The sequence below is a fragment of the Fistularia commersonii genome, chromosome 29 (assembly GCF_037954325.1).
Source record: "Fistularia commersonii isolate RoL2024-O1a breed Wild chromosome 29, RoL_Fcom_v1.0, whole genome shotgun sequence".
In the NCBI taxonomy this organism is placed as follows: Eukaryota; Metazoa; Chordata; class Actinopteri; order Syngnathiformes; family Fistulariidae; genus Fistularia; species Fistularia commersonii.
In genome coordinates, this window is record NC_141312.1 from 3,693,672 (window position 1) to 3,708,839 (window position 15,168).

The following is a 15,168-nucleotide window of genomic DNA, read 5'->3' on the forward strand; positions in this document are numbered from 1 at the left end:
ACCCAGAGCCTTTCTGGTGTTTTGGTGCTGGCCGGGATACAAAGGGAAGCCATGCAACGGTTTGTTGAAAGGAAACAGTAAAGCTGCTTGGCACCGGTGGCGGAAAGCTAGCTCGGAATTAATTTGATTATAATTACAAACTTTTATTGCATTAAATTGGTGCAGAAGTGATGCTTGTTCAAGAGTGTAACAGCTTGAATTTAGATGTGCGTGCGTGCGTGTGTGTGTGTGTGTGTGTTGTGGGGCGCAAGCTGATGATTAGACAAGGGACGCGGACGTGACTTCGGGCAAAACTGGAACCTCAAAAATGTGTGAAAATACACACTCGCTTGCACGTAGACACACAAACTCGGGCACATGCGGAGAGTCAATTAACATGAACATGTGTCTTTAGGGAATTATATTTCAATTAGCTTTAGCTACTTCTAGGCTTCCTTTGAGACCAACATTCTGAAGCAAGTACATAGATGTGTATTCGCGAATGCAATAAATCCTGCTTTTCTATTAGTATCATGCCATAACTCAATATTGTCACGGTATAAGTAGAAGTTGAGCAATTAAGCACTAAATCAGCATTTTCAACAATATTAAAAGAACCACAAGATAAATGAAGGCTTACATATGGAGTGAATAAAGAAGCTAAAGCTACCAAAGCAGATTTCGAATGGAATTATAGCCGCGAGAAGCGTGGATATCAAACAAACTTGTCTCGGCCATCAGGAAAAAAAGGAGTGCAGTCTTTCAAAAGGAAACAAGAGTAATTTAACAGATGACTATTTTGAATAGCATCCTTCATTTGATACACATATATATATATATATATATATATATATATATATATATATATATATGGAGCGAGAGAGAGAAGTCGGGATTACTGCAGATAAAGATCGCTTCTCTGATTACATATCAAATGTGAGACAAGAAAGGAGGTGAGGTGAGGAAGAGAGGGGAGAAGAGAAACGAGTATTTCCGCAGGTTGTGCGGGGACATAACAGGAAGTCTATTTGCCGGTATCTCTCTCTGCCATCTATCGTTTTTCCCGACCTACAAAACTCACACAGATTTCACAAAAATTATGAACGCGGGTGGACAAAATGTATCTCCGGATCTCGTCCCGTAAACACCCCGAAAAAAAACCCCGTCAAGGTGAAAACGCCGCTCGATTTTTTGCAGTATCCGAAAAAGTCTATCCGGGCAAATGTAATCCCAGAAAACAGTAGATTTGCGGGCGTTTTTCTCACTGCTGCATTCGTATCCTGCAGGGCATGTGTGTGCACAAGAGCGCACGCATATTTGTGCGAGTGTGTATGTTTTGTCGTACACATACGAGAGGGCCGCGACTGGCTCTCCACCCAATATGAGATGACTTTGCTTTGGCTGAATTCATTTCTGTCAAGAACAGACACAGAGTCCCCAAACAATATTGGAGTTGGGGCAGGAGAGCAAAGGGAGAAGGGAGAGTCATGTCTGTCCATATCTTTATCGCTGCTCGAGAAAATGATTACTGTAACATATACTACCGAGTCTCTAGTCTCCGGCCCTCAGGGAAAAGTATGAAAAGGAGCTGTCAGATGAAAGGGCACGTAACATAAAAAGAACATTATCTCGGATAAGAGATGTTAAGAAGGAGAGCAAAGCATGAACCTGCAGAGCATGTCAGGTACACCCCGTTTTGTTTGTTTGCTCGCTCGCTCGCTCGCTTGCAAGCACTCTGTGTGGAACCTGAGAGCCGTAGTCTGGAGGCAGGAGAAAATTATGTTATTATCATGCATTTGCTTTAATTTTCCCCTTTTCATCGGTTTGAATATTCTTTTATCTCGGCCCGGTGTCAGTGGAAATTACAACAACCCCAGCGTAGCAAGTTTTAATCCAAAAGGTAACTGTTTTTTTTTTTTTGTTTTTTTTTCTTGCCTCTTTATTCCACAGTGTTTGAGATTAGTGACACATGGCTTGTCAAAGACAGGAGCGTCAGATTAGCCACTTGCTAATCCTTTGGAATTCAACGCTAATACAGACATCACGTACGCATGCACACATACATGGAGGCGCGTTTGCCGCAAATAACATTGTGCACGTCTTTCCTGAAAAACGGCTGATTATATGTGCCGTCGGTTGTAGCCGATATCTCGGGTCCGGCTCAAATGAAAATATTCTACTTCCTGTTCGCGAGGCTTCAAAAGTTTGGGCTCTTCTTAATGGCAAGTTATTGCAAGTATTACATAAGCCTCAAAATTTACATTTGTTCATACGCTTAGTCTCTCACAAAGAGAAATCTTTGAAGAGAGGCCCCTTCAGTTGATACGATCGCCCAGTCTGATTACCTCTTCGCCTACCGGGAGGCCTTTTTTTTTTTAGGATGCAAGCTCACAGTCTGCTGTCTTTGCAGGCTCGGGCTCTCCCTGATCGCCATAGGAGGCAGTATTCAATCTTTCCCTTCCCTCGGCTGACTAAATTACACTTAGCCAGAGAGATATGATCAGAGCTGCACTGTCAAAATAAGTTCTACATCTATTTTAAAGTAATTCCCAGGAATGACACGAGTGATTGATGTACAGCAGTATCCGCGCATCGTTTTAATTGGTAATATATTAAGACTAGCAAGCGTCTGGCACTAGATCACCGATGGTTCTTCTCAGCCAGCGGCGGTTCAAGAAGGCTTTGGTCACGTGGGTGCGCTGCATAAAATGTACAACGGTCTAGTACCGATTAAGCAGAACAAAAGACTTTTTAAGGGCATCTTCGCTTCCCGTTCATTAACAAGAAAACTGTGCATTCTTTCATTCATTATCCATACCATTTATCCTGCACTCGGGGTTGCGGGGCGCTGGAGCCTATCATTATCCCAGTCACTGGTCGTGAAGCGCCGTTCGCCCCCGGAGAGATCGCCAGTCAATCACGGGGCGACATAAAGAGGCACGAAACCGTTCACCCTTTCATTCACATGTCCGAGCACCTCTCCGATTACGCTCGTGCACGGACAGAAAGCCGACAAGCGGACCTTTCCGCGTGGAGTTTGCACGTTCTCCCCGTGTTTCAGTGGGTTTCATCCGGGTTCTCCGGTTTCCTCCTCCAGATTAATTGGAAAAAATTGGGAAAACTGCCCCGAAGGAGGGATTGTGCGAACGGTCAGTTGTCTATGTACGTGGCCCTGCGATTGACCGGCGACCGGTCCAGGGTGCATCCCGCCTCTCGTTCCACGTCAGCTGGGATGGGCTCCGGCATCCCACTGCCACCCTGAGTGCACGATAAGCACAAGAAGATGGATGGATGGATGGATGAACTGAAATTTTTAATTCCTCTTCCCTCAGCCGCAGGGAATCTTCAAATCTTTGTACTTGGGACCTTTAAAACACTTGATAGCCTTGACCTTGACAATTTATATTTTATCGTATTTCTTATTCTCCCTCCTTCCTACTATTATCTATTACTGTTATGTTTTTGCTTGAAACTCTGGCACAACAATTTCCTTCGGGATAAATAAAGTTGTTCTCATCTCTCCCATCTCAAATCTCCTGTTGGAATCGAACCGCGGAAGTTCTTGCCACCCGCTAACTGTACATTTTTATTCCGATGCCATTCTTCACTTAAGTTCAGTTGGTTGCGAGCTGAACGCTAGAATAGAAATAGGCGGAACGTGTGCGTTCACATCTTCCAGCGACTGGGTTTGGTGGAGATTTTATTTGTGTTTTCTATGTTTTACACGTTGGCGGCAGAGGTCAGACCGGCTACGTTTTGCGTTCTACTCGCACTTGCTTAATATGCATTCTTCACAAAGAAACAGCTGATCACATCTGACAGTTCTCTGGAAACCTCATTTAAACACGGTCACGTTACCGCGCAACCGAGTCAAGCGCACACCTGCGTCTAGAGACATAAATGTAGGATATGTCAAGGGCATCAAATGTTGCTTCATGTGAGTCAGCGTTGAAAAGAATATCACTTCAGTCCACCCCGTGGTGATTATGCACCTGAAAAGAAATGTGACTAGCAAATGTTATTGATGATTTCCTGCTGACATCCCCATTGTAGTTGCCTACTTTTGATTATTATGAAAAGAGATGGTACACAGGATGCTAACTACTGATGTCACAGACTAGAAATACAGGGCAGCAAAGTTCTTCCTCTCCACAGTTTACAAAGAAAAATGCCTCTACAGACGCCGGGGGTGCACAGTCTCTAAAAACAAGTGTGCCTTTTTTTAAGAGCAGCCGCTTTGGAAAACAGGAAAAGGGCTGTGAAGCGCACAAGTCGAGATGCCAGCCGAGTGTGAATCTGTCTCAACGATAACAGAAGCGGCTGTTTTGACATGCGCCGTGCACCGCCTGTGTGTTTGGACCCTTAAAGGGCACCAGAGCTAACCTCCAGATTGAACCATCCAACTGGCGCACTGTTGATTTATTTTGTCCTCAAGAGTAGCAGAAGGTGATCTAGCCATGCCTTGAATTAATCAAAATCCACTGTGACATGCTCTTTGGACACTGCACATTAGGTTGTCAAAATAGAGGTCACAGTTCCAGTGCCTTCTTTTTTTTTTTTTTTCCCTGCAGTTTTCATATCAGGATACTTTTGCACAAAAAATTCACATATAAAAATTGGAGAATTGGCGCTAAACTGAGGGGAGTCTAATATTTCCTGCTTCCAATGACTGGATTATCACTTTCAATTCAGTCTCAAGCATAAAATGAATATTTAATACTGTTTTGTTTTTGTTTTTGTTGTTTTTTTTTGGGTGAGTCGCTGCCATTAGAATTCCAATGCATCGATGCGCATTACATGAAAAATTTATTCCTGTACCAATAATGTACACTAACTTGATCATTCTGGGATATTTCTCTAAACGAATCTCTATGTTTCACACTTACCGTAAATTCCGAACGATAAGCCGTGACTTTTTTCGCAAGTTTTGAACACTAAGATGCAGCTAATATAAGGATTTTTTTGGGAGGGCTAACAAGCTTCGTGCCACAAAACGTTTAGCGCCGTCACATCGGACCGATTAAATCACGGTGAAATTCTGAGGCCGTTCAATTCCGACATCGAATACGACGACTTTAACGGTTTTAGAGCGCGGGAAGACGACCAAGATAGCGATCTGCTGGAGTCGGACAAAACGGGGATAGAAAATGGATGAATGGACTTTTCCTTGTGTTAACATTAATCTTTTTCATCTGTCGTGTTACGCTGTGTTTTTACTTGATGTTACTGGTATTTAATTAAAAGTTTTAAAAAAATGTTTCTGTGTAACATCTTTCTGTGTAAATATCAAATGTTACAACATGGACACCTGAGGCAGTCTAGATATGTACACATATATTTATTAAGTTATTTTTTTAGCCGATGCGGCTTATATTCGGGTGCGCTCAACAGTCCGGAAATGACGGTACTTTCCATTTGGAGAAAATAAGGCACTCGAAAATCAAATTGATTCGAAATGTCTTTTCAACACTTACAAAAATGTTCACAAACAGACATATATAATTTGATTGGGACACTGAACTAAGAATAATGATTTCAATCAAATATTTTCAATATGTAATTTCCCCAACGTTTACCTTTCCTGCTGCTTTTCTTTTTCCTATTAGCTAGGCTAATCGATTTGCTGAGTCATTTAGCTTCTCCTGTTTGCCTCATTTAGCTTTTCACTCACACTTTAGGCCTTGAGCTGGTGAAAGAAAGATTAGTGTCTCCAAGTCTGCCACTAAATGTGTAGCCCACTAATTATACTTTTAAAGGTTCCTTTCACTACCAAAATAAAACTTTCTGACCCAGTACTTGGACGATTTTTTTTTTTTTTTGGGAAGGGGATGCATTACTGCTACTGTCGAGTCAGATATCCTACTATAAATCAAGTGTGTGTGTGTGTGTGTGACTATAAATCAAGTGTGCGTTTTCTCTCTAAGTGCTTACATCTTTAAAAATGTCTTCCACCAAATAGTATATTCCAAAGTTTTCAAGGTTATTCATCCCGAACCCCTTGCTCTCCCCACATATTACCATAGCTTTAACCTTTAATGATACACGTGTCAGGGCTAAAGGTGGAAATTGAAAGAAAAAGACGCTTAAAAATCATTGTCAAACATTGTGACGCTCAAACAGTTTCTTCAAGGATGTAGGAGTGTAAACTCTTTGAAGAAATCTTCTTCTTTGGAGAGGTTTAATGGTAGATCGCATCTATGGAGTTGCATTACCATCACATCTTCTCGGCTCCCTCAGTGCTCATTGGGTTCAAAGTCATTTTTTCATGTATAATTGTCCTTTTTCTTCTTCCTCTTCTTCTGCTTCTCCTTCTTCTTCTTCATCTCCTTCTTCATCTCACATTGCCATCTTCAAGCTTCGGTCTTCCTCGGTCCTCATTACTGTCAAACTCTTCTTTCAAGTCAGGTTGTGCTTAAAAAATAATCATTACGCCTTTCACTCCCTCCGCATTGTCTTCATACTCGGATACATGTAACCCTGCTAACATACTCGAAACCCCCTACCTCCTAACAACAATAAATTGATTAATATTGATAATGACTAATTTATTCATTCTCCAAACCACTTATCCCGCTTTCAGGGTCACGGGGGAGCTGGCGAGAGGTTCATCCTTAACCGGTCGCCACTCGATGGCGGGGCCACGTGGAGCCGTACAACGATGCGCTCGCTCATCCGCACCTCCCAAATTAGCAGTGGGTCTCCGACCGACCTGCTTTTTTGGACCGTCGGGGGAAACCGGAGAACCCCCGGGAAATCCCAGCAGACATGGGACAAAGTGCTCCAGACAGAAAGGCTGCATGTGGGAATCAAACCAGGGACCTTCTGCAATTGGGAACTATTAAAAATGAAAACGCTCCAGCGTTTCGGTGTCATCGAAACGATCGGAAAGATAAGACAGAGGATTTTCCCCGTAATGACCGGCGAGCTATAGGGAACTCTGCTTCCAGTCGCCAGGTCTCATATATCATTACTTGTCCTTTACATTTTATCCTTCAACTCTTCATGATTCTGATGTCTGATCTGATAACTGCTGCCAATTGTACCGTTGGTTTCTGTAAATGGCCCCCTTTTTTTAACTGCTTCTGCAGCCAATTTGTCACCTTTTCCATTTCAGGAAAGCCAAAATGCAGAGGAATATATCGTGCGGTAACCTTTAACGCGATTAGCTCCCCCTGAAATGGTGAACAATCCCTCAAAGAGCCGTTTCTGACGCCCTCTGGAAGAATCACCTTAATGCCATTTTGAGTGTTGAGGAGAATTCACTTGAGATGAATACGTCGCTCCAGACCGCATTTCTTTTTTCACCCACATTTCCTTTTTGCTTCACTTGATAGTTAATAAGCAACAGTGGCAGTCCATGCGTCTGTTTTTATAGATTCTTTCTTATTCTAATTATGCTATAAAGGTCCTGCACTCTCCCTCAAGGCTCACGCTTTCAAAATTATCTGTAAAGAAATATTATAGTTTTCTATTTACACCAACACACCATAAATGCAGAAGGCGTTGATTTGATATGTATTGCAAGATGTATTTCTTCTTCCTCATTGTGAATATAATACACTTTATTACTAGAACAATGTCACGTCTTGGGCGCTTGGAAAAAATAAGCGGAAATCATGGCTATTTCTATGAAACGGGAGGACAGCAAGACTCAGCAGGTGGCCGCGATGGAGAGTGATCCACTCAGGCTTAAAGGGAAAGCCGAAGTAGCAATTCTGCGAAAATAAATAAAGGTTTCATTGATTTAAAAATTAAAGATTTCATTCGAATCAAGGCGTCTGGACACAATCGAGACGCAACCGAGGGAGCGGAGGGAGCAGAAAGTTCCCGTCAAGCTATCCCGAAAATCATCCAGAAAGACTTGAGATAAAAATTGAGGGTCGTGTCAAAAAAAAGGAAAGGTTGTCAGCTGACAGTTGAAAATAAGCACCGGAGCAAAAACTCGCTTCCTTTAAGAAAATGCCTACAATTTAGGAGATCATCCCTGAGAAAGAGCAGTAGAATCCGGAAGGGCCTCCATGAAGGAGCGCCTCCGCTGAAAGAGCAGGAAGAGCCGAGAGCATCGCAGCCCGATTCCAAGCAAAGGGGAGACCGTTTCTGAGGCGAGAGCTTCTTAAAAGGTTCACTTAGGAAGATGACCATTCGATCAAAAACCGCGAGACTGCCTGAGGTCTTTATAAAAAGAAGGAACTGCTGGGTCAACAGCTGGCAGTGAGTCATCAAGAGGCCTGCATGATGGATAGGAGCCCAGAAAAAAAAGTGCTGGTCAAGCAGGAAGAGGCTTCCATGAAGGAGGCTTTTCTGCAGAGAGATCTGAGTGAGCCGGAGGAGGGAAGGAAAAGGTTTGTAGCTTAGGTAGGGGCTGAAGAGGAGATAACTCTCTTCTGCAAGACCTAAGAGCCCTTAATGGAGATGGATGAGCAAGAAGCTTGCACCCGCAAAATGGCCTTCCTGGGGAGGGAAGAGCGAACCGAGGAAATGTCTCCTGAACCAGACGGGAGGAGCGAAATATGCATCAAAAGTGCGTCCGCTGCATCTAAACAGCAGAGGAATAAAGTGTTGTCGTGCAAAAGGTGGCTGCATCTTTCTTCTGGATGAATAGGAGTGAAACTGACACGTGAGCTCTCCTGTCCTTCCTTTTACTGCTGCTTGAAATGAGTTCTACACCTATGAAAGACCACAAGTAAAAAACAGAGAAAAAACATTCATCAGACATGCGGCAGCAAGAGCGCAGAGTATTAAAAATGTCTGACGTTGATCATTTATTATCATATAAGTGGAGAATTAAAATGACATTTTATGGAGGAATTGTAAAATTGAGAGGAATGGAATCTTTGTTACATAGGCAATGACGGGATGTCTGTCTAATCACGTTTATATAAATGTCCCTTTTAATATTGATCTAATACCACCTGTAGCCAAGGACAGTGTGTCATCAACTGAAAATGAAATAGATGCATATTTCATCAAGTGCCTAGTATTTGCATTTATTCTCAAGTTGATTTACAAGCATGTGACGTATACAAATGACCCACTTTTTATCATTTATCATTCCGCTTAATAACTCGGACTTCCGCTCGAGGTTTTACGGCAGATGCATTAGCACCTCAGCAGAGCTACAGAATATGTATGGCCACCAAACATGGTCATCGAGTCAACTTCTACTTTGTCCTTCTTTTCCTCTATTTTGTCATCACTTGTCATCCCTCCACTGGCATCCATAACGTTGCTACGTCACCGTTTGTCTTCCTATAAACAGTCTCTTCTTCATATCCCCTGTTTTTGAATAGTGTGCTGTGATGGTGCAGGATATCTGTGAAAATGAATACATAACAATCTGATGTCACATGGGTACCGGCGATGTCACATAGACAAATAAACAGTCTCTCTTTCATATCCCGTGTTTTTGAATAGTGTGCTATGATGGTGCAGGATATCTGTGAAAATGAACACATAACAAACTGATGTCACATAGAAAAATATGATGAAACACAGGGAACGGGAGATTCCAAAAAGGAGCCGGTTATATCGTATATTCAAGACAATAACCGAAAAGGATTTTCATCTGTGACGTAGCGATCTCGGAGATAGGAGTTTATATGAGTTTGAATTTGCGTCTAATTGACAACAAGTAACTTTCCGAAATTGCCTTTCTGATTTTTAGAAATGGTATTACTGTATTAGTGAAAGACTTCAGCACTGGACAGTTCCCATGCTTTGACATCTGTTTTTGTTATGACCTTAAATCTAGCGGCTACATGTTTCGGGCTCGGTTCGAAACATGCATTAATTTACGGTTTGCTCCGAATCATAATGAGTTAATTGATAAATAAGTAAATTACAGAATATGATTTCGGATATTTCGGATAATTTCTAGTCGAAAACATTTCCATTAACTTTCCCTCAAGAGACTGAAGCCTACACACTGTGCAAGGTTTTGTGGAAAATATCATAAAAAAAGTCGGAGGAAAAACATGCGGATCCATCGCCTGTATCATTTTTTCATGATTACAAATGACCTCGGCTGGTCTCAATATCTTGATGTACAATTAGATTCTCTCCAGGAACGTAGCAGCAGTCCTACACTGTGCTATATTTGGACAATTCTGTGTGCAAAACACTGGAGGGTGTGAAAAAAAAAAAAAAAAAAAAAAAAAAAAAAAACCTCCAAGTTTACAATCTTATCAACTGATTTAGAGCACAGCAAACAAACATGGGGTGTGAAAGCATCTTCACTGTTTCTGGAGCAGTTTTATAAGCATATTTCTGCAGTGCCATGAAAAGCTTGTAAGCTCGGAATCCTTCCACATTCCTATCCGGCCCTTTTCTCCCTTTTTTGGTTTCAACTTTTTTAACACCTGGACTAACAAAAGACTGGCTTTGATCAGGGGAAATCCCTTGGCAGAGCAGCAGAGAATCCACAGCGGAGCGCCTTGCGTGTGTGTGTGTGTGTGTGTGTGTGTGTGTGTGTGTATGTTTTGTGTCTGGGTGCCTGTGCGGTGCACATTGGGCTAGCGCCGCTCTACAGAGGATTCTCAGCTTTGAAGCTTTGTGGCATCAGTACAAGGTACAGAGCACCTCATATGTTCAACCTGTCAAAGCACAGCCATGGAAATGGACGCACTTGCAAACACACAGCGGTGGGAGGGAGTGTGCGGATGGGCTAGAAAGAGAGAACATCTTGTTTCTCCCGTGTAATCAGTGGCTCTGCAAACACACACACAAGGCTGCTTGTTATCAGAAGCTTTCCCACGCTGCTGTGGTACAAAGCTCCACACCAGGATGGGAGGATGAAGCGAGGGAGGAATGGACGGAAGTACAGAGGGATGGAGGGTCAGCCTTCCACAGCTTATACTCGCTGAGGGGATAAACACATCCCTCAGCGGTGGTTTGTACTTAGGCTAGCGAGATCAGAGTTCATAACAGAGAGACTCCGAAGCAGCCGGAGCGACAGGAAGGAGACAGAGCGGAGGAGATAAACAGGCATCCGAACGGCAAACGGCAAAAACTGCATACATCACACACTTAGGTTCAGATGATTGCACATTCCTCCCCCACACCTCTCCTCCCATATTGCTCTCAGTCTCACATTAACTTGCACAGCTCCCTCTTTCGCTATCGCCCTCTGCTTCCCTCTCTGCTTGTCTGCCGCTCAGCCCAGAGCTCTTGCGTAAGAGGCTCATTTGCATAACAGGCTGTTTTCTCTGGCTCCAACATGGGCACATGAGACACGCTGGATAATATGTTAACAACTCGAGCTGTTGGTAAACAACAACCTTCATCGCAAAAACTTCTTATGCGCACTGTACGCCACGCAGGTCTCCTCTGTTGCGTGGACCGCGGGACTTTCGGATCCCTCGATGCCAGCTGTCACCGCGCCAAAGGGACTAAAAACAGCTGTCATTTACAGAGTTCACAGATGAGGCTTCGGCGGGATTGACTTCATTCAGGTGGAAGTCGCCCTGCCTGCTGAGTGGAACCTATAGAATAATGATCCTGCACTGAGAGCTCACTCCTCAAAAGATGCAGCCTGGCATTATTCTCTTCTGTATTATGGAGAGAAAGAGACTCGTGTGTGTGTGTGTGTGTGTGTGTGTGTGTGTGTGTCTAATCAGCCCTGCTCCGAGTGGCATGCCTCTGTCTTTGCTTAGGTCTTCTGAAAACATACGCAAACAAAGCACACATTTGCTGTTGTAGCATGCGCGCGCACAAAAATGCACACATAAATATCATGCATTAGCCAAACAACAATAAAGAGTAACAGAGAATTCTTGAAATGTCAATAAACGCTGCAATGTAAGTGGTCAGATCTACAAGATATACTCATTATTCTACCAATTCATTTGGTCGAGAATAGCAGTAGTCATGTGTTTGTTGGAGAAGGACCTGTTTCGCTCGATCACACACCCGAGGCTCACTCCAGCACGCACTAGCACACACGCATTCACACAAATACACACACACACACACACACACACACTTCAAAGAAAAAAAAAAAAGATCAAGGAAATCAAGCACAAATTATCTTTCATTTGGCATTACTAATTCCACCCCGCTGGTTGAAGGAGAGACGGTGCTCCCTTTTGTGTTTTTTTTTTTTTTCCTCCACATTGCGATTTTGCTATTTTCTCCCTTTAAAACACACCGGACAGCTGTGGAGAGGAGAAGAAGCAAACTTCAAATCTACGTGGCGGTTCTGTGCTGCTCCTGTGCTGATGTGTAAATCCAGCAACCTTCCCTGTCAGTGTTGAACCGCGGCTCTCTTTCATCAACGCCTAAAAAAAACAGTCCTTTTAAAACGACGCCGTGTTTTGTTTACATTCCGTCTACTGTGCTTGATTTTTCTGTTGAAGTTGTCAACATAAATGAAACTTCAGCGTCTGCAAAACTTCACCCGCTTCTATTCCTGCGTCCACACCCACTTTGACCTTGAAGGCCAACGTTGCCACGCCCTCGTTTTGAGTCGGCCCGACGGTGGCGATTTAAGATGCGCCTGCAGCTCGGCTGAGCTCCCTCAAGGTCCCCGTCTCGAAAACTCAAAAAGGCGGGTCTGCCCGACCGCCGCCGCGAGCCCGTCTGAGAAGCTGCAGGACCGGCGTTACCGTGGCAGCCGGGGCGGGATGTCTCAGCTTTGCCCCCCGGTTCAACCACCAACCCAATCATGACATCTCCCCCAAGGCCTGGGAATCTAAGAGAGAGCCACGCTTTCCTAATCTGACCCGTGCACCTGTCCCCACCACGGGTATCACACACACACACACACACACACACACACACACACATACACACACAAGAGGGCGATTTCAAAATAAAACCACAAATTTGGAAAGAAAAAAATAATAATATTAGCGTAAAGAACCGCCGGCATAGAAACATATGTATGCGTGCCAGTGTCTCATGACTCATCCAAGTGCTGCAAATCAAAAACAAGCGTGGGGGCGGTTCCGTGGTGTCGAGGTGTGTCTCCTCAGCAGTTTCTCCTTATTGCTCCTCTAATGAACAACAAAAAAAAAAAAAAAAAAAAAAAAAAAAAACCCTAAAGGGAGCCGAGAGGCTCATCTTGCCATATCCTGCCCCCATCATTCCTCCACAGCAGCATCCAAAAGGGAGGGGGTGTCAAATGTTACACAGGCACCTTCTCTCTCTCTCACACACACACACTTTGCTCATGCATGTACATTAGGGCACGTATGGACACATGATGAGAATGGGGGGGAAAGGGTTGAAGGGGGGGTCAACACACCTGCAAGACCCCTGGAGGGAAGGATGGAGGGATGGAGGGGAGCTTACCTTTGTGAAGAATCCCATAGATTGTGTAGAGGGTGAAAATCAAATGGCACTTGACATTCATCCTGTCTCCTCTCTTCTTTTGCTCCCGTCTTCCGCACTAGTTTCTCCTCCTTGTTATCTCTCTCTCTCTCTCTCTCCTCCCCCCCGTTTGTGGACCTGGAGCGGGACCGGACGGATGTGTGTATGTATGAGTGTGCGGATGTGTGTGTGTGTGTGTGAGCAGAGGAGTGTGTTCAGTTATCCAGGTGCGCTCTAGTCTTTTCGGAGTCCCGGAGAGGAGAAAAACAAAAAAAAAAAAAAAAAAAGAAAGGGGTTTCGGGGTGGGAGGGAGCGGGTTACTGAACGACCCGCGGATTGTGTTTTAGTGCCGGGAGGTTGGAAAGGGATGTTCTCCGTCCTTTGCGTCTGGGATGGATTGTGAGATCGGTGTGTTCGCCTGCTTTGCGAGCCTCCGGTTGTCCGCCGTTGAATTGAAGCGTCGCTCCGCCGCCGCCGCCGCTTCGCCCCGCGCTCGCTGCTCTGTGGCTCCCGGTCCGCGGCGCACCGGAGAGCACCGTGTCAGTTGGATAAGCCCCGCCCATAATCGCTTGATTGGCGTGTGAGAGGAGCCAATCAGGGAGAGGCTGGAGCAGTGCGACCCGAAGAAGAAAGCGTGGGGGGGAGAGAGGGGTCATACTGGAACATAATATTTGTTTAGGGATATTTTGTTGAGTGTTTGTTTACAAACTGCTAAACAGAGGGGATAGTAATCGAAGAAAGAATAAAGGATAAATTAAAAACTTAAAAACAATAGGACGAATTAAAAATTTTAAAAAAGAAAATAGATAGATAGATAGATAGATAGATAGATAGATAGATAGATAGATAGATAGATAGATAGATAGATAGATAGATAGATAGATAGATAGATAGATAGATAGATAGATAGATCAGAAAAAAATGCTCCCCTCCCAAATTATGTCATTTTTTTAAGCCCAAACCTCATATGTGTGTGTGTGTTTATATGAATACATACGGATATATATTTATATTTATATACTCTATATATTGGTGTTTGCATGTGTGTACACATATGTACAGGAATGTCTCAGAAAGTTAGAATATTTCGATAAAGGTCTTTATCTTTTGTAAGGCAATTAAAACAAAAATTACTTTTTACTTCTTACTTGACTTCTAACAATATTCTAATTTCCTCAGACATTCCCATAGATAGATAGATAGATAGATAGATAGATAGATAGATAGATAGATAGATAGATAGATAGATAGATAGATAGATAGATAGATAGATAGATAGATAGATAGATAGATAGATAGATAGATAGATAGATAGATAGATAGATAGATAGATAGATAGATAGATAGATAGATAGATAGATAGATAGATAGATAGATAGATAGATAGATAGATAGATAGATAGATAGATAGATAGATAGATAGATAGATAGATAGATAGATAGATAGATAGATAGATAGATAGATAGAATTATTACTCCCTAATTGAGTCTGGGTATTTTATACAGTATTTAGCGCTATGACTACCTTTATAATTATAATTTCTATCTGTCTATCTGTCCATCTATCTATCCATCTATCTATTCATCTATCCATCTGTCCATCTTTCTATCTATCTGTCCGTCCATCTGAGAGGGATTCTAGTGCAGGACTGTCTCAGAAAATTAGAATATTGTGATAAAGTTCTTTATCTTCTGGAATACAATTACAAAATCAAAAATGTCATACATTCAAGATTCATTACAAATCAACTGAAATATTGCAAGCCTTTCATTATTGTAATATTGCTGATTATGGCTTACATTAAAAAAAAAAACTCAAAAATCCTATCTCAAAATATTAGAATATCACGACAAAGTATTTTTTGTTTTTTTAATTGCATT

General features: G+C 42.9%; 1 protein-coding gene across 4 annotated transcripts in view; it reads right to left on the reverse strand.

Annotated features, from left to right (window-relative positions):
* The window catches only part of LOC147216692 (cell adhesion molecule 2-like), a 248,148-nt gene extending 234,561 nt beyond the window's left edge, over window positions 1-13,587 (reverse strand). For 2 of the 4 annotated variants that reach the window (XM_086176746.1, XM_086176744.1), the window contains exon 1: window positions 13,270-13,587. In XM_086176746.1, coding sequence (XP_086032872.1) covers window positions 13,270-13,330 — 61 coding nt within the window. In that variant the 5' untranslated portion in view covers window positions 13,331-13,587. The remainder of the gene's footprint in view (window positions 1-13,269) is intronic. The other 2 variants (XM_086176747.1, XM_086176745.1) reach the window with 2 other exon arrangements.
* Between the last annotated feature and the right edge of the window lie 1,581 nt (window positions 13,588-15,168).